The sequence below is a fragment of the Stylophora pistillata genome, chromosome 1 (genome assembly GCF_964205215.1).
Source record: "Stylophora pistillata chromosome 1, jaStyPist1.2, whole genome shotgun sequence".
Classification (NCBI taxonomy): Eukaryota; Metazoa; Cnidaria; class Anthozoa; order Scleractinia; family Pocilloporidae; genus Stylophora; species Stylophora pistillata.
In genome coordinates, this window is record NC_142519.1 from 15,078,030 (window position 1) to 15,102,636 (window position 24,607).

At 38.7% G+C, this 24,607-nt stretch overlaps 3 protein-coding genes and 1 pseudogene across 4 annotated transcripts in view; all 4 read left to right on the forward strand.

Annotated features, from left to right (window-relative positions):
• The window catches only part of LOC148741357 (uncharacterized), an 85,120-nt gene that overhangs the window by 24,559 nt on the left and 35,954 nt on the right, over positions 1-24,607 (forward strand). The gene's annotated exons all lie outside the window — the stretch shown is intronic.
• On the forward strand, positions 579-4,282 carry LOC148741359 (uncharacterized; annotated as a pseudogene).
• LOC148741360 (uncharacterized) lies at positions 5,053-11,969 on the forward strand. Of its 2 annotated transcripts, none has more exons than XM_088739944.1 (7): positions 5,053-5,204; positions 6,899-7,182; positions 7,583-7,832; positions 7,965-8,286; positions 9,074-9,189; positions 9,772-9,958; positions 10,216-11,969. In XM_088739944.1, the coding sequence occupies exons 2-7, from the start codon at positions 6,899-6,901 to the stop codon at positions 10,272-10,274; spliced, it is 1,218 nt and encodes a 405-aa protein (XP_088596070.1). In that variant the 5' UTR covers positions 5,053-5,204; the 3' UTR covers positions 10,275-11,969. The 2 variants fall into 2 exon arrangements, with proteins under 2 accessions (XP_088596070.1, XP_088596067.1); XM_088739941.1 differs by lacking the exon at positions 5,053-5,204 and adding an exon at positions 6,558-6,772.
• Positions 13,618-23,336, forward strand: LOC148741361 (uncharacterized). The gene is made up of 7 exons (XM_088739917.1): positions 13,618-13,772; positions 16,493-16,791; positions 17,560-17,809; positions 18,701-19,040; positions 19,316-19,428; positions 20,857-21,043; positions 21,882-23,336. Exons 2-7 carry the CDS (start codon positions 16,493-16,495, stop codon positions 21,941-21,943), a joined length of 1,251 nt encoding a protein of 416 aa, XP_088596043.1. The 5' UTR covers positions 13,618-13,772; the 3' UTR covers positions 21,944-23,336.

The following is a 24,607-nucleotide window of genomic DNA, read 5'->3' on the forward strand; positions in this document are numbered from 1 at the left end:
TAGGCTAAAATCTCAGGGGTCAAGGCAGTAATCTGGCCCAACCTCATTTTAATTCTGAGTGGCTGCATAAGTCTTTCAGTCCTTCACTGCCAGTAAGCTATGGAATAAGTTACTTATGGAAGTATGAAAAAGTGAAAACATCAAGGCTTTTAAAACAGCTTTGAAAAAGTTCGACTTAGAATTGCTTTTTTAAGAGGCATGTTTGATAACAGAGCTACCGATATATAGTTGAACATTATAATAGTTATAGTAGTTAGGGATTTCTTCAGTATTACATATTTCATATATAAATCGGGTTAGAAGTGACGATTAATTAATGATGAATTATACATCATAGTAGGTATAGTAGTTGGGGATTTCTTATTGCACATTTTCGGATTGGAAGGGACGGGTCATAAATCATAAATTGTAAAATATTACGATTTTCATACTTTTTATTATATGTTATAACATATTTTCGAGTATTTAGCACGTGCACGTTCTTACGAGCTTTGTCGTAAGCTCTTTTGTGTTCAACGTGAATAAATAAACATACTTACTTATTTACTTAGATATGATTCCATTTGATTTGTTTCCAGATGTTAGAGGAAGGACTTCGAAAGTTTGCTGAGAAGAACTTTTAGCCATAGATGCTATCCCATTGTTCATGGAGAATCTGAGAAAATAAAGCCATTGACGCTTGCTGTAAAAAGACCTCGGTCAATATGAAACGACCACGAGGAATACCCGAAATCATAGTCCTTGCAGAACTGGCGAAATATGTTCAAGGTGACGAAGAAGCTCAGATGTTCCGTGATTCCTTGAAATCTCAAGTCAAAGAGGAAATGTTTCAGTCCAAACCGGCCATCGATCTTGGTAACAGGTAATTACTTAATAAAGAAGTTTGAAGGTCATTACTCAAAAGTCATTTTTAACTCATGCCATTCTGAGTATCTCAATGAAGTTACCCGTTTGCCGTAAAGCGGCCCAAAAGTTTATCCAGCCGTTAGTCGCAAAAACGCGAAGATTTTAACCATTAGCCGAAAAAGTCATTACCCCATTGGGACATTTTGTGAGTCTAACACTTGTTTTTCTCTTCGCTCCTCCGCTACTTTGTCGTTTGTTGGTGTTTTGCTCGAAATACTTGAAAAGCGTATAAATAAAGCGATACGTTCCCCAACATTCGTAGGGCATAACCCTCAAAGGCAGATGTTGATTACTGATTGAATACTGAAGTATCTACTAGTTCACGATCTTGCTTTTTGCTTATTCCATTAGTGCTAGAGAGTACAGCATGGGTGCCTCACGATATCTGGAGGGAACCATCAAGATCAGCGGTGATCAAGGAGTTCTAAAACTGGGTAAACTCAGCCAGAAGTACATTGACGATCCAGATCTCCGTGGAATACTTGCAAATACTCCTTTAGATTACAACAAAATGAAAGGCTTTAAGGGGGATGAGCTGTTTCTGATAACGTCTGTGATTTCAAGCGAGAAATTTCAACTTGAAGGAGAGAGAAAGCAAGAGGTATAGTATCGATAGGTATCAGTTTTGGAGAAATGTCCCCTTTCTTCACATCCCAAACTACTGAATTTCTGACGGAGTGTTTAGCAAATTTGACAACTCATCGAAAGATACATTTGTATTGATCTTATTTCAGACCCAGGCCGAATTCAGCGGCAAAGTACCGCCAAAAGTGAGTCCCTTCTTCAAACATTTTTTTCAACCTGAAAAATGGCTTGCTCGCTACCGCAGTTCGTGTTCTCCTCCAGAGGTGGCATCCAGAAACTCCACTGCGCCGATCCTCTTCAAGTGTTGCCATGTTAATTACCTAAAGGATGACAACAGACTGGAAATTCGGAAAGGGGAATATGTCGGTAAAACAGTTAACAGGGACGTGTTTGGCGGCAATCCTGCCGAAGAGGACCCGGATTATGATAGCACTCACGTAGAAACATATTCAGATGAGACTGACATGCCAGGTAAGTGTGGTTGACACAAGGACGTCTGCCCTTTTCACAAGTAGATCGGGGACCCTATGACTATAAGGCGAGTACGAAATCGAGAGCGAGATTTGAGGTTAATTATTTAGCGAAATGCCATGGACATGTATATTAGGAAAGCATCTTTGTACTCGGACGAAAGTGAGCCCTTACTCTGCCTTACTTGGTTTCTTTTTTTTCGCTAAAAGGTTTTTTTTGGAAAACGGCTTGATCTATGATGCCAAGGAATAACGCATTTTTTCCAAAAATGAAAAACTTAAGTTTGCATGCCCCCACTGCTTCATTGGAGGATTCCGAACTATAAATCGTACTCAAATGAATAAAGGGGGTTAGGACCAATTCACCTCATCAACTGATCTGATGATGTAAATTGGCCACCATTAAGGGTTTCAAAGCTCACATTTTCTGATCAGTATTCTTATTAGATCATTTCAGGGTCCCGATATTTTCTCAACGTTGTGAATGAAAGGACAAGTTCTACATCTTGTGCGAGCGCATTTGAAAGTTCTGAGTTGGTCGTTAGTTTGAAGTGAACTTCTGGCCAAAAAGTTGCCTATGTTTTTGTCACGTTTGAATGAATAAGTGGAGATTGCGAAAAGATAGTGCCAGTCCCTGGTCGTTTTGAAGTAATTTTAAGTACTGAAGAATAATGGATTTAACTGCGTGGTTGTGAGGGTGAAATGTGAGAGTGAATCAGGAATGCGGTTGGAATTTTCCTACTCCTCCTTCGCGACGTAGAAAGGAAAGACAAGGACGCATCGAAACCAGTCGCTAGATACTATAATGTACGTAATCATTCTTTCAAATCGGCCCTTAATCTCAAAGGTATCAACGCACGCTTTCATTGTTTTGATTTACTTTTCTTGTTACCATGTTCCCTCCAATATCGCTCTGACGAAGGGCTAACGCTCGAAACGTCAGCTTTAAAACCCTTTACGGTGGCCATTTTACACTATCAACTCAGTTGATAAAGTCAAATTACCCATAAATCGTACTCGTCTGAGAAACTACAGGTCCCCCCTTTTTCTCTGCCATCATTTTTATCATTGAGCGGAATAATCCTAACAGAGCACGGTGGCGTGTAACCGAATTCCAAGAATTGTTTTTTCCTCCAACCAGATGCTGCTCTTAATCCAGAAGATCTCCAGAAACTTGACCCTATTCTCACCAAAGTGCTTCTACCAACAAAGAATAGAGGAGAGTGTAAGGCGCTTGTACAGAAGTATCTGTCCTGGGTAAGTAGACATTAGAAATTCAGTTTAATGTACTGAATTGCCTTACGAATACCGATCACATTGAGTGTATGATCTTTTGAAATGGTTGGTCCTTATGTTGGTCTGTCTGTTTGCTCTATGCTTATGATTCTTTTTTTCTGCGTTTCTGGTGCCCAGAATTCTCTGTCTGCAAACCGGCCTAGCTTTGAAATGGATCGTCTGTCTTGTGTCTAACTGCCTTTCTGTCTGTAACCTGTCTACATTTTGCTTGTGATTCTATTTTTCTGCATTTCTGATGCCTTGAATTCTCTGTCTACACACCAGCCTGGTGCACTGCTTGCGTCTATCCATCAATCTTTGGTAACTGCTCTTTGGTTCCTGATCGATGCTTGCATTTCTCTATCGACCAGATATGTGGTAGCTACATATTAGTTATCGAAAAAGGTTGAATTCATGGTTTACTGGGAATCGCTCTAGATTGACGATTCTCTGTATGGTTCGTGTATATATCAAGTCGATCAAAAGTTCCGAGTTATTATGTTATTTACACCCTTAGATTGATTGTTCGTCTGATTGTTGCTAACATTGAGACTTTTTGGTCATTAGTTTGAAAAAGCGTCAGAAACAGACCAGAACATATTTCTGGTTCCAGAGACAATAACTCCAGGTGACAGGGAACTTTTCAGAATTGCCAATATTTCCTGTAAGGGGGAATCGAACAGGCTGGATATGGGGGCTCTGACCAAAGACGACATTCATGGATATGCTGTTGTCTTCAGAAACCTTCTGAGTAAGAAAACAATTTTATTTGAACCACAAGCCTTAATGCAATCTGACCATTATTATGCAGACTCGAAACACTTCTCCTATATTTACCGGAACACCTCTGCTGAGCAGGCGCAGGCACCTGTGTTAACTGCACTCGTTACTTGAAACGTTACTATCAATGAACAGCATAGTGTACCAACCACATAATCATCAAATGTAGGTTTTCTACAGTAATCAAGTACGCTTTCTTTTCCACAGGTTTATCTGACGAAAAGTGGGAAGGAATTGAGAATGATGGCGCAAACCTTAGCCCATGACTAACTTGAAACTGAGCAATGTTGCTTCTATATTAAATCAGAAAGTTCGTGAAAGAGTCACTTTGCAAAATATTATTCAGTTAAGGATGAGCTTTAAACAGATTAAGAAAGTGGCTTGGTAGTATAAACACGCCAGGTGATTATGAATAAACCGGAAAAGAACGAGCATGGTTAAAGCTGTGGGGGCTCTGACCAAAGACGACATTCATGGATATGCTGTTGTCTTCAGAAACCTTCTGAGTAAGAAAACAATTTTATTTGAACCACAAGCCTTAATGCAATCTGACCATTATTACAAAGATTACTGTTCTAGCGAATATAATTCATATTAATACATGCGATTAGTTTTCGCAAGCGTCGCAAGTTTATTGAACCTAGAACACTTCAATGACTTCTATGCGAAACGCCACTTACCGGACTCCCACACCCTTGCAAGTGTTGTTTTGCTCGAGAAGTCGCAGTCGCTAAGCTTGAAAGTATTTGGAGTCCGTGTACGAATGAAGTTACCCGCTCGCACCGAAAAAGCGGAGTTGCCTCAATTGGTTGGGAGAAAATCGATTCTCTATCAAACCCTCTCAAAAGTGATCCTTGAGCAGACGGAAAAGTTGATGAATTCCCCAACTTCAAATCTGTTAGATCTCGAAGCAAAAAAAAACCAAAAAAAACAAAAACAAAGCCAAACAATGTCAGCATAACAAGAAAGAAAATAAGAAAAATGCCATTCAAATACTACGATCGCGAGGCCTGTGATAGCAAACGTCATCGACGAAACCGAAATTAATCATACTGCAAGATCAAAACAGCTTATCGAAAATACATACGCGAATCGGGAGCATATTTAAGAATGAATCAACGCTTCATACCCTGAGTTGGTGTAATTGTTATCAAAACTACATTCAACACTGTTATTTTGTTCCAAACGGTAGGTCGTTTTTCCTCCTTTTTCCATTTTTTATCAAACATTGATTTTGCCATGCAACTAATTTTCTTATGTGAAATTTTTATAATTTCCATTTATTATATCATGCGCAAAATTTTCAACAACGAAACTGATGTGTTAAAGTTCTTGGTTGATCTAGTAAAGTCATAGCTATAGTGCTTACAAAAGTAGGGAAGTAGCGAGGAATTTAACGGCGCTGAATTTCTGGTAAGCGCGCTGTAATTGTGACCACAAGGACTCCATTTACGCTGACTCTTGGCAAAACTTTCCTTTCGTTCCTGAAATACCAAAGTGGTCTTTTTCTCTTCAGTGAAGCTGTTAACCTTTTATTTTATTTGTGTTTGTGTGAATTTTTTTGGAAGGGGTTCAATTAATTCAAACCCGTGCCCCCTAGACACCAGCGGTGCGCCACTGCCAACTGAGCTACGAAGCTACAGGATGAAAATGATAAAGTTGTGTTTTGATTTCAATTTAATTCAATACAACGTGCCGTTCTTGGTATGTGCTTAAAGTAAATGGAGATTAAGATGTATTTGCATTTATCCAGATGGTAGATCATCAAAATGAGGAATGAGCAATACTGATGTTTTTGTCGTTGCCAGGATTATATTATCAGAGAACTTAAGCAAACCACGACGGCAACGACGACGTGGCAAAGCAAAAGATCTAATAAACAATAGCCAGCACGTGCGTTTTAAAAATTTGTACATTTCCTATATTTCCTTTGAAAAACAACAATGCAATGACTACTTGTCATAATTTCCATTTGGAACTCAACACTGCTTATATACGTCATGCTGAAGTTGCCGGGTGTGGCGCCATAAGGGACGGTAAACACCTGCAGCCATTTTTGAAATTTTAATCAAAAGTAGAGACGAATTTTTTTCATAGATGTCTTCCTTGGCGTTGCCGCCCTGACTGCCCTGAGGTCCCTGTTACGGAAGTATGAATATCAGCACCGGCGTTAAATTGCTGTGCATCTGGGATATTTCTGGAATGCCTCTGCTACACGTAAACATGTCTAAACTACATAAAACGATAAAAAGAGGCAATACATTTTGGTTTCGACGGATGTAATAAGACTCTGACTACATAAACATCATTTACTTCAAAAGCGCATGCGCTGCATTATTGACCACTAACATTAATTGGTACCTCATTGGTAATTATCTAAATTTGCTTTCGTAGAGTTAATATATCACATAAAATACGCTATTCGCAAAAACGGAACAATAATGGTATGAAAACTATTAATAGCACTCTCAGTTTCAGATAGTCACGCAATTATTGCACTTTTATGTCATTTTGGAAAATTTGGCCTCTGACAAGTTTATGGTCGTTTGCAAATCTGGCAGCCGATTCGTCACCTGGAAGTGGAGTAGGAGATGACGATCTTTTGTTTTCTATACCTTCAAGTTGCAAATCTATTAATAATGTAATGACTCCGGCTTTTTAGAGATTCGGCTCTCGCAACAAGAAACAAAAGAAATAAATTTCGCTCTTATCTTTTTGAAGGATAACTCTGCACAGAAAACTTAACTAATGTCGAGGTACATACGACTTTGTCATTCGCAAGACTAGTCTGTTTGTTGCTGATGCAGTAATATAATTATAATACTAGACAAGAAAGAAGAGAACTTGCAAGTGAGACATGATTTCATTTGATTTGTTTCCAGATGTTAGAAGAAGGACTTCGCAAATTTGCTCAGGAGAACTTTAGCCATAGATACTATCCCATTCTTCATGGAGAATCTGAGAAAATACAGCCACTGGCGCTTGCTGTGAGAAGGCCTCGGTCAATATGGAAACGACCACGAGGAAAATATGAAATCATAGTCCTTGCAGAAATGGCGAAATATGTTCAAGGTGACGAAGAAGCTACGATTTTCCGTGATTCCTTGAAATCTCAAGTCAAAAAGGAAATGTTTCAGTCCAAACCGACCATTGATATGGGTAACAGGTATTTACTTGATAAAGAAGTTTGAAGGTCATTACTCAAAAGTCAATTTTAATCCATACCATTCTGAGTGTCTCAATGGAGTTACCCGTTTGCCGTAAAGCGGCCCAAAAATTTATCGGCCGTTAGACGCAAAAACGCCAAGATTTAAACCGTTAGCCGTAAAAGTCATTTCTCCATTGAGACATTTTGTGAGCCTAACACTTGTTTTTCTCTTCGTTCCTCCGCTATAGCTACTTAGTCATTTGTTGGTGTTTTGATCGAAATAATTAAAAAACACACAAATAAAGCTAAGCGTTCCCGAACATTCGCATGGTATAACCTCCAAAGGCAGATGTTGATTACTGATTGAATATTGAAGTATCTACTAGTTCACGATCCTGCTTTTTGTTTATCCCGTCAGTGCTAAGGAGTACAGCATAGGTGTCTCAGGATATCTGGAGGGAACTATAAAGATCAGCGATGATGAAGGAGTTCTAAAACTGGGTAAACTCAGCCAAAAATACATTGACGATCCAGATCTCCGTGGAATACTTGCAAATACTCCTTTAGATTACAACAAAATGAAAAGCTTTAAGGGGGATGAGCTGTTTCTGATAACGTCCGTGATTTCAAGCGAGCAATTTCAACTTGAAGGAGAGAGAAAGCAAGAGGTATAGTATCGAGAGTTATCAGTTTTAGAGAGATGTCCCCTTTCTTCACACCCCAGCTACTGAACTTCTGACGGAGTGTTTAGCAAATTTGTCAACTCATCGAAAGCTACATTTGTATTGATCTTATTTCAGACCGAGGCAGAATTCAGTAGCAAAATACCGCCAAAAGTGAGTCCCTTCTTCAAACATTTTTTTCAACTTGAAAAATGGCATGCTCGCTACCGCAGTTCGTGTTCTCCTCCAGAGGTGGCATCCAGAAACTCCACTGCGCCGATCCTCTTCAAGTGTTGCCATGTTAATTACCTAAAGGATGACAATAGACTGGAAATCCGGAAAGGAGAATATGTTGGTAAAACAGTTACCAGGGACGTGTTTGGCGGCAATCCTGCCGAAGAGGATCCGGATTATGATAGCACCTACGTAGAGACATATTCAGATGAGACTGACCTGCCCGGTAAGTGTGGTTGACACAAGGACCTCTGTCCTTTTCACAAGTAGATCAGGGACCTTATGACTATAAGGCGAGTTCCAAATCGAAAGCGAGATTTGAGGTTAATTATTTAGCGAATTACCATGGACATGTATATAAGAAAAGCATTTTTGTACTCGGACGAAAGTGAGCCCTTACTCAGCCCAACTGTTTCCTTTTTTTTTTTTTTTTTTTTTTTTTCGCGAAAAGGCCTTGTTTTGCAAAACGGCTTGATCTATGATGCTAAAGAATAATGCATTTTTCCGAAAAAAATAAGTTAAGTTTGCGTGCCCCCACTGCTTCATTGGAAGATTCGGAACTATAATTCCTACTCAAATAAATAAAGGGGGTTATGACCAATTGTCATCATCAACTGATCTGATGATGTAAATTAATCACCGTCAAGGGTTTCAAAGCTGACGTTTCGAGATATTCTTGAAATCGATCACTTAGTCGTCTTCCTGTTTCACCCATATATATATTTTTTGAAATAAGTGCAAGTTATTCTTGTTTTTTCTCGTAACCATGTTCCCACCAATATCGCTCTGGCGAAGGGCTAACGCTCGAAAGGTCAGCTTTGAAACTCATTACGGTGGCCAATTTACATTATCAACTTAGTTGATAAAACCAAATTACCCATAAATCGTACCCGTCTGAGAAACTATAGTTCTCCGCTTTCTTTCTGCCATCATTTTTATCATTGAGCGAGATAATCCTAGCAGAGCACGGTGGAGTGTAACCGAATTTCAGGAATTGTTTTTTCTTCAACCAGATGCTGCCCTTATTCCAGAAGATCTCAAGATACTTGACCCCATTCTCACCAAAGTGCTTCTACCAACAAAGAATAGAGGAGAGTGTAAGGCGCTTGTACAGAAGTATCTGTCCTGGGTAAGTTGACATTAGACATTCAGTTCAATGTACTGAATTGCCTTACGAATACCCATCACACTGAATGTGGGATTCTATGAAATGGTTTGTCCTTATCTCGGTCTGTTTATTGCACTATGCTTATGATTCTTTTTTTCCGCGTTTCTGATGCCCAGAATTCTCTGTCTGCAAACCAGCCTAGGTGGCTGCTTTCGTCTGTTTATCGATCATTGGTAACTGCTCTTTGGTACCCGATCGATGCTGGCATCATCACATAGACTGCATTATGTTGTAGCTACATAGCAGACTACCGAGTAGGCATCATCGTTTTCTGTTGTTGGTTTTGTTAAGACGATGCTCTAAATGAGCTTTTATACATTAAGTCGCTCAAAAGCGAGTTGTTCTTTCAGTCACTCTCCTAAGTTGATTATTGATCTGGGCCCAGTTCTTCAAAGAGCGGATAACACTATCCAACGGATAAATTGCTATCCAAGTGATAAGCGTAATCAATCGGATAGATATTTACTATGGGGATAGCGTTATACCTGTACCCTTGTAACAAACGGCCTCATCTTTGCTAACATTTTGACTTTTTGTCAATAGTTCGAAAAGGCGTTGAGAACAAACCAAACGAAAATTGTGGTTGAGAGTCCAATAACATCAGCTGACTGTGAGTTTCTCAGAATTACTGCCTACGTTTCCTGCTCTGTGGGATCGAGTACGTTGAATCTCAGCGCCCTCACTAAAGATGACATTCATGGATATGCTGTCGTCTTCAGGAATCTTTCCGGTAAGATAACAGTTGTATATGAATCATCAGCAATAATGCAAACTCATCGTGCCCTGTATTATACAGAAGCTCAATCATGTCTCCAGAAATTTCTCCCATGTTTACGGTGAAAGGAGTCTGTCTTTAAAGGATGCCTTTATTGAGCGGAATTGGACACCATAATTCACTGCGCTTGTTACTTGACAAGCAAGGTGCGCCATGTAATCAACAAATGCAGGTTTTTCAAAAATGATCATGTACACAAACTTTTTCCACAGATTTATCTGACGAAGAGTGGGAAGCAATTGAGGAAGATGGCGCGAACCTTATATCATGATTAAATTAAAATTGAGAAATGTTGCGTTCACACGGAATCACAAGCTTGTAAAAGGAGATAATTTACAATGTTTTAACTCATTAAGTCTAAAGGAGATCAACTTTAAATAGAATAAGAGAGTAGTTTGCCTATATAAACAAGCACCAGATATTTAAGAATAAACTAGAAAACAACGAGTATGGTTGAGAGTGGCGAGGATTTAAGACCAGAACCTTCAGGCTGGCCAGTCGAACTGTGGCATAAACTCTAGAAGAGCAGTTCTCAATTTAATGTCGAAAGTAACTGATCCAGGATTGCTTTGGTTTTGTTCTACTTCGCTTAGTGATTGGAGCAGAAAACTCGCGTAACTCAGATTTAAAATTAAAACCACTAACGACCGGGTCAGTCGCGTTTTTTCACGTCCGGTAGTTTCCTTGCATTTGTATTGAGTACTCACTAACTGCTTGTGATGTTTTCCTTTGCTGCGTTCTGAATTTCCGTTGTGATAACTTTCGGTTTTGAATGAAATGCTGAATAAGGTTAAATGAATTGCTAATCATCAAAAGCTTTAGACGTTTTCACCTGCAGATATTCAGTTTTATATCCACATTGAGGAAAGTGAATAGATTTGTGGATGGATGAGTCGATCCGAACTATGGCTTCGATCTTCTAAGCTCGCTGTTTTCCTCGTGTTTCGCCCTCTGAACGATTGATGTTCGCGAACAAATTTCGAACACATTTTTGCACCAAATGAAAGGTATTTTCTATTCATGTTCGTGCCGAAAAGAGTGTATTATTGACATATGTTCAAGCCAAATGGAGGTAACTTTGCATATAATCCCCCTAGCAGCTATTCTGAAGCGCGCGGAACATCACGTTTGTAAACAGTTCACCGTTGACAACTTTTCAGAGGGACTTTGCGAACAAAACAGTTTGTATTTTCCTCTGTATTACTGGCAAACGCAGTCTAAACTCAAATCAACTTTTACAGGAAGACATCTATAGGTTTGAACACTTCTAAGGAGGAAATGTGGTATGATATAATAATCGGATATTCTTCAAAGTTAACTAAGATAATTGCTCACGAGTAAAACGTATCTCATTGAGTCTGTAGAGCTAGGTCTAAAAGAATTGCTTTTCACTCACAGGCTCTACAGGAAAATTTTGCAACGAAATTTGCAGGACATTATCTGGAAATCACTACATGACTAACAATAGTCGAGGACAAACTTGTTTAGATCACTAAATCTGAAAATCGTTCCCTTGAATCCCCTAAATTGTTAAAACCCTAACTTTGCAGCCCAGGCACTCAGGATCATCTTACTTTAAAAGAAATTGGCCAAATGTTGATGAATAAAGGGGGTGAGTTTCTGAAGAAACTGTGATGATAAGTTCACCACCGAGTTTTGAGTGTATGCCCTTCTTCAGTCGAAGGGCTAACACTCAAAGCATCAGCTTAAAGACTCTTTATGGTGGCCATTTACAATATCAACTAAGTTGATAAAACCAAAATAACCAAATATTATTGCTAGGTAAATTTTACACAAGTGAATGTGGGAATGTATCAGGTGCTAGTAAGTTAGAGATTGAGATCTGATAAGGTGACTATGTTTTTAATTATAAATCTTTAACCTTTACTTCATCAATTCTATCGGATTTATTCTCAGGAGTAAAAAATATTGTTATTTCAACTTAATAAAAGAGTATTTTCACGTATTTATGCTATCTTTTATAGACTCACAAACCATTCTGTTTTCGCTACAAGATACATAAAATCTCCACATTCCTGAAAGACGAACCATTCCGGCATTAAAATATAGACCTCGCCGGGCGTCATGTTCTCCGCGTTATCCTCGGCCCTGCATTGTCACTTCGCTGAATTTCTGGTTGATCAACTCATACAATCGTTATTTGGTTGAATTACGAACTTTTTTTTCCCAACCCTCACATCTTGTAGAGGGGCAGGTGCTGTTCTTAGTCTAGTCTTCCCCTTGAATAATCGATCTAAAAAGGGAGAAGTCAGCTCACAAGATTAGTGTTCATTCGATAGGCATTGAAGCCTAAAGAACTTGAGAAGGCTCTAACTGCAGTTTAAAGTAGCATTTCTGAATAGCTGGTTCAGTTAAATAACCAATCGAAATAGTGATATGAAATAACCATAATGAAAGTAGCTCACACAATTTGCCATGAGTACGAGAGAAACCATGAAGAAAATATCACTCATAGTTTTTAGTACCGGTAGACTATTTGCCTATTCCTTCTCGAATTGATTTACATCTCACTGTGATAGAGAGACATGCGTGAAGTATTGACATTTTCGGAGTCCAACCTTTTCCTATGACAGATTCGGATGAGTGGCAATGATCAAAGCTGGAGGAGAATGCACTTATCATGATTTCAGTGGGTGGTAGCGCCAAATGCTTCACAGATTGGCTTTTGTAATTTCATTACCTAGCCAGTGCAATCAGGAAAACAAAGTAGGGGTAACGGGGGATGTTGAGATCTTGTGCTAGTGGAGGACGAAGAAGAAATTTAAGCAGCAACTGAGCAAGACCTGGAAGTATGGCTGTGTGTGTGGGGGTAAGTGCTTGAGTGTGCTTAACCTTTCAACTGTTACGAAAACGTTGCAAGTTTGCGCAAGCCGGAGGCGGGGGGGGGGGGGGGAGGGGAAGGAGGCTGACAGTTATGAACCAGCATCTTATTCTCGTGTTCTCAGTGATAGTGGCTACAACATGAAGAGTGTTTCTGGAGGAAAAACTCGCCTTCGTATGATGAGAATTTTAATGAAATATTTGTTTGACGTCGAAGCGTGCACCTTTGAAGTAGCATTCAATGCAAAACTAATTATCAGGTGTAGATTTTTAACTGGAAAATGCAGCAACCTCTCTCGGAAAAAAAATATACTTTGTCAACATCTGTTTTCCTTCTAAAGCGACGAGAATTTCAAAACAAAAGGTTTTCCCTTATAATAATCCTCCAATATACACTATGAAAGTTATCTTAATTTCGAACGGAAGAATCTTAATAATGACAGAAATAATCCTAAAGTCATAAAAGAAAAAATTTTAAAAGAAATAATCTGCTCGCGCCTTTTCCAGATGCCTGAGAAAAATTTGTTTAGGTAATAAAAACATCTGAGTAAAATACCGAAACATAGGATTTGGTTTCGAACCTTGGTGCACTCACGTCAGACGGGCGGGAATGTCATGGGATATTAATAAAGATAAGCGCACATGTCATATCCAGCATGAAAATGACGTCTTAGTCAACAAAAATATTATTTCGTTATTCCACCTTGAATAGCGTGATTCTAACTATGTAATCAGCCCAAACTAGCAACAGACGTAATTCATAGAAACTGAAAGAAAGTTATTTGCCCTAGTTTTTTTTATTCTGTTTGCATTTATATACGGTTGGCTGTTTCGCAAGGTAAAATCTGCATTGGACCGAGCTGATCTAACTTAACTTTAGTTCTCTGCCAAGTAAATTTTCACAATTCCGGTGACCTTCGATTCTAAGGTATGATAAGCTGTGTTTTTACACTTTATTGCTGTTAACCCATCCATCTCCAACTACGTCTACAGGTGAAACTAAGGGAACATAAGCAGCGACCTGACCATATGAACTTATAAATTTGAGAAACAAGCGGAGACTCAGTAAAATAGTCTCCAAATTCTCAAAGATAACCCCGTTTCTTAAAATACACACATATTAGCACTTTTGGTTTGCGATTTAATAGGAATTTGAGATGAAGTCTCACCGATTATCAGCGCCTCACTGTATTCTAAAGAAAGGTCCCTTGTTGTGATTACTCCGTGCAGCGATTTATCATAGCTCTTAGGATGTGTTGCTAAGAATCGACAGATGACCAAGGGTATGGCTCAACTCTGAGCTTAACTTTTAAGCTACGGTTAAAAAAGATTCAAATTGACAACATAGTTCTTTAACTTAAGAAATGGCTTCGATCACGCTTGGGCTGTACCGGTGATCGTTCCTATGTTTTTACTCTTATTTATTGTTCAATATCAGGATTCTGCAGTTAGTTTTGCGGTGGTAAAAGTCATGACGCACGAATATCTAAAATAGAAGCAGACTGTTGCAAACGTTTCCCAACAAACTCATGCTCTTACCAAGATTCTAGATGTTTGCACACCTGCATTCGATAGAAAGTTAAGTTGGTTGGCCATTAGATTCTTGACATGATAATTAATTGTACACCGACGCTGAGATGATGAAACTCTGAGAATATTTCTAGACGAATCACCGGGTGATTATTACATGCGGAGAAAAACAATTGAAAAGGGAAGGGATGTTTCAGTTTTCAAAGGAAGTCTTTACGTCGATGAAAAGCCATTGTGCATTATCCTAAGAAACAAAATTGAAAGAAGAAAAATGCTTTCCTATGCAAATACTTTTCGCATATTTATTACTAAAAGTACGGATAATCAAGTCTCACATTATCCAAAAAGCATTAGCACACTAGTTTGGAGCACGTTTTAGATATGCTCGAGCTCTTTTTCGAAGATTAAGGTGGCTCGTACCGGTTTTCGTCTTTTTGATGGTTTGTAACTTTGAAAGAATACAACAGAAAGACTGACCAAGGCCAGTTAAACACTTTTACGGGGTTGAATTATATAATCATTGGTTATCCAAAAATAGATGTCATTTCGTCACTAGCAGTTTCCATGGCAACGCTTTCCTTGGCTTATTCAGACGCATATTTTAGCTTGTGGCTTAAATAATTCGAAAACTAACCCGGTGACCCCATGATTTTTTTCAGTGATTGGTTTTGGCACTTGAAAAGGAAAATGCACAAAGATTTTTAAAAAATTCTACGGAGCGGAATTTCAGAAAATCTAGAAAAAAGGCAATTTTCAAACATCGCAAATTTCCTTCCGTAGAATTTTCTATTTTTTTTTCTGATGATTCCTTCCGACGTTATTATCATATTGGAACAATAAAAGAAGGGGTCACCGAACTTTTTTTCATGCAATAGCTTTCGTGAGTTTAGCAATTTCCGCGCGCGTTCTCGCGCATTTAAACATCTGGATTCTATAAGATCGACATTTGCTCATGATCTGTTATAGCTACCGCTGACAATTGCGTGTGCTCGCGCGCGCGCCTACGATCTGATGTTTACAGACGTTTACTGCTAATTAAGAAAATCATTAAACAGCTGTCAAAGATAGCGTCCCGGGCTTATCTTAAAAATCCTACACACGACTTCTGGCTATATCATATTATTTTCCTTTAAGTTTCCAAGTTCTCTTCCACTTCAGGTAGATTATCCTTCACTTGAGTTCTTTTTTCGTCGTCGCAAGATTTCATATCGGTTGAATATTTCTTTTAAACGTGAAGTGAAGCAACCTTTACTCCTCCAAAAATCGTCTTCTTTATCTTAGTTTCTATCTCCTGCATTCACAGTAGCCGTTCAACACATCAAATACAAGCTCTTAGGTAAACTTCTCACAAAAGTAAAAAAAATTCCACGCGCCGCCATCATTGTTTTGAATTTTCATCTTTTGATCTCGCGCTTCTTTCGCACGTTTCTCTCGCGCGCGTCTTGCAAGAGTGACCTGTTCCCCACGCGGGGAAACTGGTACGAGCCACCTTAAGGCTAGAAGTGAGTTATTGCAAATGTCTTGTGTTTGTTTCGGTTACAGTGAAGGCGCAAATTGCAGTTATTTTTGTGAGTCTTGAACCCTATATCTCGTGATAGTTTATTCACGTTTTTTAAAGTCTGCTTGAACACCGATTCTTCTAACAAAACATAGCTTTATTTATTTCATTTCCATCCTCTCAATCGAAACATTCAGATGTTGGAAAGTGCTTTGTCGAGCGTGGAAGCGCCCGTCAACACGTTTATTCTTGAAGGTATTTTTTGCCTTCGATCGCTCTCGAAAAATGGAAATAAAAGTTAGCTGGTTGCTTCTGCTTGGAAATAGCAGAGTTCTTGAGGCGAAAGAGTCTTAAATCCCATTTTTTTCATAAAGAGTTTTCCTCACTGATTGAAAAAACGCTGCTCTGTTGTGCTGTATTTATTTTGTCACACCGTTAAAGTTGTTCAGAGCTGTTTGCTGTAGTTTAGTCTGCTACCTAATGCAAACGACTTTGCCGATAGGGATTGCTTCCAGACCTATAGAAAATGCTTTCAGTCCATAATCATCTGTATAATGAAATGCTGCTTTGTGTAAAGAAGGCTAACACTTTGTGAAATTGTTGCCAATTTTTTTTTCCAGATGATAGCAGACGCTCTACGTAAGTTTTCTAAGCAAACTTTTAGCGAAAAAACGTTTCCAGTGCTTCACGGCGAAACGGCGAAAATACAGCCTGGGACACTAGCTGTAAAAAAACATCGGTCAGTATGGAAGCGACCCTATGCAAAACTTGAAATGGTAATCCTTGCAGAACTAGGAAAATATGTCAAACGTGTAGAAGAAATGAACGCCTTTGGCGAATCTTTCGAATCTGAGATAAAAGAAGAGGTATTTGTATTGAAACAAGAAATCGACAAGGACAAGGTTGTCATGACGGCCAGGTATGAATCTCGGTTCAAATTAAAGTGCACCTAACTCTTAATTCTCTTCTTAGCCGTATGGAAAGTTCTTCTGTTTCTGATCACACTGATAAAAAATCGGCGTCGTAACTTCCAAATCGCCAACTTCAACTTAAATGTAATACTCTGGGAAAGAACAGACACCAGAGTCCTCAGACTCGATCGATTAATTGGAATCCATGTGATCTCCTGCCATTTTTTGGATGATTTGAAATGAAATCGGTGTCTGAGGTTCAAGATAAGCAACTTTAGGTTCAGAAATGTCAGATGAAACGTAGCTGATCGCACGATCGTCTCGAATGCTGAGAAATTGGATTCCCCCGCCGACGTCATATGCACACTAGGTCCCAGATGCACCGTAACTGTAAACCTTCATAGATCCGCGAGGATGTAATGGATAAGTCTATTCGCTTTTTCAATCTTAACTAAATTAAGAATTCTTTTGGAAAATAAATTTAGAAAATGAGGGGCTAGGGGCACTTTAATGAACTGAATGGTCATTTCTATCATCAATTCCTTTAACAGTGTAATATGAAAGAAAAACATTATTTGGGCTGCATGTATTAATGCCTGATTAAAGTCAACTTAAAGTGAAAAAAAAAAAAGAAAAAAAAAAGAACTACACTGTATCTAATGAAAATAAGAAAAAACTCTCAAAATCGTCTCCGTTTCCTTCAGCAGTTGGTGCTCCTGTCTTCAAAATGAGTCTAAATCCTGTTTTTGCATTCTTTTTGTTTTCTCTTTATCCAGAGCTGAAGAGTTCCATGAAGGTGTCGAGGGATGCTTGGAGGGAACCATTGAGTTAGGCGATGGACAGGGAGATCTGAAACTTGGAAAACTTCGCCAGCGCTATATTGAAGATGTAGACCTCCGCAAAATACTGGGAGAGACTAACCTTGACCCTAGCAAGATGAAGAATTTTGACAAGCATGTATTGCTTCTCATAACCTCCGTGATTTACAGCGAGAAATTTGAACTGAAAGGGAGAAGATTGGTGAAGGTATTAACTTAAACGCATGTCGTAATTGAAATTTCATCCTATCAAGAGTTATGACGGGTTCTGTAGAAGCATATGCCAAATAAACACACTTTCAATTGATTAAAGTGCAAGATTAGACCCTAAAAAGGCTCATTCATTGCTGAAGTAAACAAATCACAGGGATGATCCAGTGGAGACAGCGATCGCCTCTTACCATTGTGAACAATAATTTCAGGACCAGGCTTTGCATCCAGGTCTAGATCTAGTTTTTTTACAGAATGTGTTCGTTACGAGGGTCTCCACGTTCCGAATTGTAGTCGTTCGTCTCTTTTAAGTTTTGTTTTCTTTAAAGTACCGACAAATAAATTGCTGCACCTTAAACATACCTGTAAAGGCATCTATTGATTGTCATAAAGCAGCATTCATTGTTAATAACCACCTTTCAGTATAGTTAGGCATCATTTGCCATAATTGAGTATCTTTCTCAGATCTTTAGAATCGATTTCAATTTGTCTTGAATCAACTTGTATGGAACTGATTTCGTTTTGTAGTGAGACGATCTAACGTTTTTACTACTTTCAGTCGATTAGAAGTCGATTAAGTTCTGCCAATAGAATCAATATTTGTCTTGTAAAAAGTTAGCAAAACGTCGTCGAATCAACCTGGGACGCCAGTGAACTGTTGAGCGAAATCTCTCAAACTCATAGTCAACCTGGATTACGTGGATATATTTATCAAATCATGAATTTATTTCTCTTGTTTCATCCACTCATTTACTCTTTAACTTCATTTCATCACGTATTTGTTCATCAGGCTGTAAGTTGACTAGTATGGTGCCTCTTTGTTGGTTACAGATTTTTTAATCAACATCGATAACTTATGGTAATTGTGATTCTACCCGCTTTATTTTAGACTGAACGTCAAGTTGAACTGGCTGAAATTGAACATCTGTGTCCACTTATAAAGTTTTTTTTGCCTCAAAATCAACTAACGCAATTAGACGAGACCTATCGTCCTCCAGAGCTGGCGACCAGGACCTCAGAAGCACCGTTTCTCTTCAAGTGCTGTCACGTCGAATTTGACAAAGAAACTAATCGACTGAAGATCCGCGAAGGAGAGTTTATCAAAAAAATTGTAGTCAAGGACGAGTTAAAAGAAGATTACAATCAGGTGGACTCTGATGAAGAGGAAGATAAGGGTGACCATTCATTCGTGGATCTCTATGGGCAAACGGACGAGGCTGATTTGATTGGTTAGAACCACAGTTTCTTCAAGACTTTTAAAACATGTTGAAAAAAGGGACCTTATTCAAAATTCTAACCTCATGCTTCTCGTTCTTTAAGTCAATATCTCCAATAATGCAGCTCTTGTGTCTAAATTAAAAAGTAACCAGCTTCAGTTCCATAAAACTCTTTTCCTTTCCTTCTTTTTTTCCTTTGATAAAAATATTTTCCTCCAGAATTCTATGCGGTAAAAGCGACGCTCTTCCTATTATCATTTTTTTTTAATTTTATTCCCCCTACGCAGATTATTTCACAAAAGAAGACTTCCAGAATTTGGACAAAATACTCCAGGATGTCCTTTTACCCTGCAAGAGTAGAAAACAGCGTAAGGCACTCGTCGAAAAGTATCTCTCGTGGGTAAGATATGCATGTCGAAATAAAACATACATGTTAGTTGGTTAGTCTTGTCCATCCTGTTCATTGAAATAATTTTCTATATGTTTGCTGAATCCTAGTGTGGTTTCATCTGTTTCTCTCTGTTTCCCTTGCTTGCATTAATTTAATAATACTTCTAATTTAATAATGCTTCTAATTTAATAATGCTTCGGTGCTTCTGAGGTCCTGGTCGAATTCCATTCCTTTTTCTCAGTTTCTAAGACTTCGTCGTTTATGTAGTGATGACTCTTATTTCCACCACAAATCAGAGTCAATGTGCCATTTTTTCGATAAACGTAGTTACCCAGTTTCTGTCGTTCAAACGGGTTACCACCGCGCCCAACTTATTGATCGACATTCAGCACTACAAACGTCGCATAAGGAAGATTCCGACCGCATTCCATTCACTCTCACGTTTCACCCTCACCACCACTCAGTTAAATTCATCATTCTTAAAAACTTTCAATTACTTCAAAACGATCCAGAGACAAGCACTATCTTTTCGCAGCCTCCGCTCATTTCATTCAAACGCGACAAAAACATAGGCAATTTTTTGGTCAGAAGTTCTTTTCAGACTAATGACCAACCAGGCACTTTTAAATGCGCTCGTGCACGATGCAAAACAGGTCCTTTCAATCAGAACACCGATAAAATATCGGGACCTAAACGATCCATTCGGATCACCGATCACTTCACGTGCACCTCCGCCAATGTAATCTATTGCATAACTTGCACTTATTGCAAAAAGATATACATCGGCAAAACAGGCAGAAGAATAGGTGACCGATTCCGAGAACACCTTCAAGACGTGGAAAGGAATGACAAGGACACATCGAAACCAGTCGCTAGACATTTTAATTTACCTAATCATTCTAAGCAACATATGGCAATCTGCGGTCTTTCCTTACTCTTAGGTAGCACGGAAAGCCGTAAAACTCTTAACAAAAGCTCATCTTTCAAACCGGCAGTCTAAATCCCACAGGGATCAACGAACGCTTTTCAGTTTCACTAATTTATTCGTGTTTTTCTCGTTGCCATGTTCCCACCAATAACGTAGCTCCATTTTCTGCTTTAAAAGCACACACAACCTACAATTCCTCTATTCGCTCCGACGAAGAGCTAACGCGCGAAACGTCAGCTTTTGTAATCGTTACGGTGGCCAATTTACCATTTCAACTTTGTTGATATATCCAAATCATTAATTTAATAAAGTTGAAGATCTTGATATGTCAAGTTTATTAACACCATATACACCCCACACATGGTTCATTTTCGCTGTAACTGAGTTGTGCTATGTTGAACAGACTTAAAAGGAAATCAGCAAATAGCAATAGATACGCATCTAAAGTGTATTTCCTCTTAATTATAAATCAGTCTTTTCTAACGTCTACATTTTGTCTCTTTTGACAGTTTGAAACAGCATTGACAACAGAGGAGAAAATAATCCAGATCAAGGAGCCAATCACCTCAGGTGACTCTGTTTTCCTCTCAGGTGTTGTCTCTCTACCATATAGTGAGGGATCAACCATACTGGACCTGACAGTTCTCGAAAAGAAGCAAGTCCATGGATATGGGATTATCTTTAAAGTTCTGCACGGTAAAAACGCATCCCTACTTTTCTAGGCTTGTACCTGCTAATAAACTTCATATATATTATTGTCTAAGTTTTTAACGGCTCTCTCTTCAACCGTTTTTATGTATTTCAAAATTTCGCCCCCATGAATGGCTAATCAGTCATTTCTCCTCATAATGTAACCAGAATACCTAACAGAAAGATAAGAAAATGAAATATTATATAAAAAATTTTGACCACACATTTGTTGAACTAAATGATATTAAAGAAAAAAGCAGCAGATTATAGCCAAGAGAGTTAATAATGTGATTTTCAGTCCTAAATAAAGTCACTGGTTGCTTGAGAATAGGTCATATTGGACCAAATATGATCGAGCCGCCGGAGACGGAAATTTCCCAAAAAGTCACACTGCAAATAAACTTTCCTTACCTTGTTTAATGACTCATGAATCTTAGAGATGCAACATTATATGCTTTCTGCGGCCATAGGAAAAGGAGGCCAGTTCAAAATATCATCTGCCATCACATGGTTCGCCCAGCCTGAGAAAGTAGTTAATTCTTCTTTTAACGACTGGAAAAGTTTCCTTGAACAGATTGCCTCTAAACGGTTTTTCTTTTCATTGCAGTCGATAGTAATCATTTTGTTCCCAGAAAATGCGAAATCCCATTGTTCCTTTGCCTGAAAAAGTAATTAATCCTCTTTAAGCAACCGCAAATTTTTTTTTCAAAAATTTACTTATTTGTTTGTTTTTGTCTTTCCGATTCCAGTTGAAAATATACATTACTTTGCTAAATAAAATACCATGGAAATAATCTGACTCTGGTAAACAATGACTAATAATTTCACTAAACTTTTTCAACAGATCTACCTGACGAACAGTGGAAAGAAATTGAAGAACAGCACAAGTCGAATACGAAGAAATAAACTGTTTTTTGACATGACAGGGTAAAAAAAAAAAAGGAAAAAAAAAAGAACTCCAAGTAAACTCTTGCAATCATCCTCTTTAACATAACCGTGGTTATTCGGTCTAATTTTAGGGAAATACTCGCTACACTACTTGCTATCGTTGATAAACTCAAAATATTTACCAGAGGAAATAAATTTTGTTCCAAACAAAGTCTGTAGTACGACGTTATAGATCTCGATCAACCGAAGAGTGAGATGGGGCTTAATATGACTTGGAGCTAAAAACAATAATGCGATTTGCAAAAATTGTTCTCCGAGTCGCCAAAATCAAGATAGCTACCTGATGTTCTCTTGTCGAATTGTTATAACCTGGTTATGAAAAATGAGATTAAATTCCCTAGTGCAAGAGAATTGACATTTTTTTACAGTCCAACCTCTATTAAGCGGCCACCCCCGGGACTTTGAAAAGTGGACGCTTGATAGGGGTTGGCCGCTTTATAGAGGTACAATTTAAATTGGATAGGAATGGCATAAAACATGATTTTATTGACTCTATATAGCAAAATGCTTTTAAAAAGTGAACATATATGAAGATAAATCCAAAATTCTTTGTAACAAAACATCAAGTGCATTTCCAGCCCAGGCATAGTTCTAGCTCTAAAACAGAGGGCACGTAGGGCTTATGGCCCTATAGCTTACAAACTTTCTCAAGAGGCCAACAAAGAAAGAAAGAGCTGTTGCGAAAGGCAAACACGTAAACAGAGGGGCCGGCTATGGTTTAGAAATTCCATGCGAGTACTGCTTCACAGGGGACGAGTTTTCAATTCAATAGTTAAAATCAAAACTTGAGGAGCATGGATTTTTGTAGATTTCCAGTACAGTTGTGATAAAGTTTTCCTGTACAGATTTTGGTTGTAACAAAACAGTGGTTCAGCTCTATCTATTGTTAGCTATTGTTATGTTTGTATGGCGCCGGATGTGAAAAGTTTGCACGTGCATGTGGCTTGTGACTTGTTATGGTGGAGGTTAACTTGCAGTTCTTGTTTTCTTGTTGTTATCAGTTATCGCCTTATATCATCTGTCCCCATTTCGCTTGGAAAGATAATTTGCTGGCCGCTTAATGGAGGTAAAAAACCATGTAAATAGTACACTTGCAACAGCAAAAAGGTGGCCACGGCCGCTTAATAGAGGTGGCCATTGAAAAGAGGTATCAAAGACAGCAGTTAACTGACAAATAAGGCGGGACTTTAGAAAAGTGGCCGCACAATGGAGGGTGGCAGCTTAATAGGTGGCCGCTTAATAGAGGTCGGACTGTAGTTGCAAACCGCGGTAGTCTCCGGTGCAAATATGTTTACTCGACTCATCTGTGTATGTTAAAACTAATAAAGAAGTACTCTATTGTTTCATCTCATCTTTTTGAACAAGCAGTTCACCATGACATGTACTGAAAACGAGACCATAGACAGTAGACGATATACCATAGATTAAACAACAACAAACATATGAAACATATGTGTGAACTGCGGTTATGAGACGTATATGAGCACGATCCTTCGCAGTAAAGCACTATTTGAGCAATAGTGAAAATCAGACCTGAAAAAAATTTCAGGCCTGTACGGGATTCGAACCACTGACCTCTGCGATACTAGTGCAGCGCTCTACCAATTGAGCTAACAAGCCAACTGGGAGCAGGCCATCAAATTAATTCGATATAAACCTGATTTTCTGATTTTCACTATTGCTCAAATAGTGCTTTACTGCGAAGGATCGTGCTCATATACGTCTCATAACCGCAGTTCACACATATGTTTCATATGTTTGTTGTTGTTTGATTTATCATCTACGGGTTTATATCGAATTAATTTGATGGCCTGCTCCCAGTTGGCTTGTTAGCTCAATTGGTAGAGCGCTGCACTAGTATCGCAGAGGTCAGTGGTTCGAATCCCGTGCAGGCCTGAAATTTTTTTCAGGTCTGATTTTCACTATTGCTCAAATAGTGCTTTACTGCGAAGGATCGTGCTCATATACATACCATAGATTATTGACGCGAGACACGAGACCATAGACGATAGACGATAGACGTCAAAACTGTCACACAATCGCGTAACGTCACATAAATCTTTCATTCACGCGGCGTTATGTCACCAAATTCAAACTGTGATGCAATCTGGTAAATGCATGTCACACATATCTTTCTTTTTTTAGAACAGTCGCCATTCCCTGTGGGTGACCGCTTAAGGTTACTCTCAACAAAATAGAGTGCCTTGTGGAAAATCCTACGCACGCTTCCTGGTTCCTGAGAAATTCTATTTTAAAGTTGGACAATATAAAATATTTCGGTTGTTGTCACGCTTAGGGACGTCATGAGATAAATACTTCGAATTTCGAAAAAGCCTCACACTCTTTAGTGCGTTAAAATCTGACGAACATTCACGCCAATTTTCATCAAAATCAAAAAATTTTACATACCCTATTAACCGTTGAAGTAGAGGTAACTCGCGTAAAAACAAACCTGGAGCCTTCAGTCTCCAATGAAATTCGTAGTTTTCGCAACTCAAGCGCGTGTCTATGTAACGAACCTCTTGGCAAGTCTCGTGACAGAGAACTCCTTTGCAATTCGCGAGAAAGTTATTTCGCGAAACGGGAAAATCTAATTTACGATGGATTAAACAAAATCCAAAG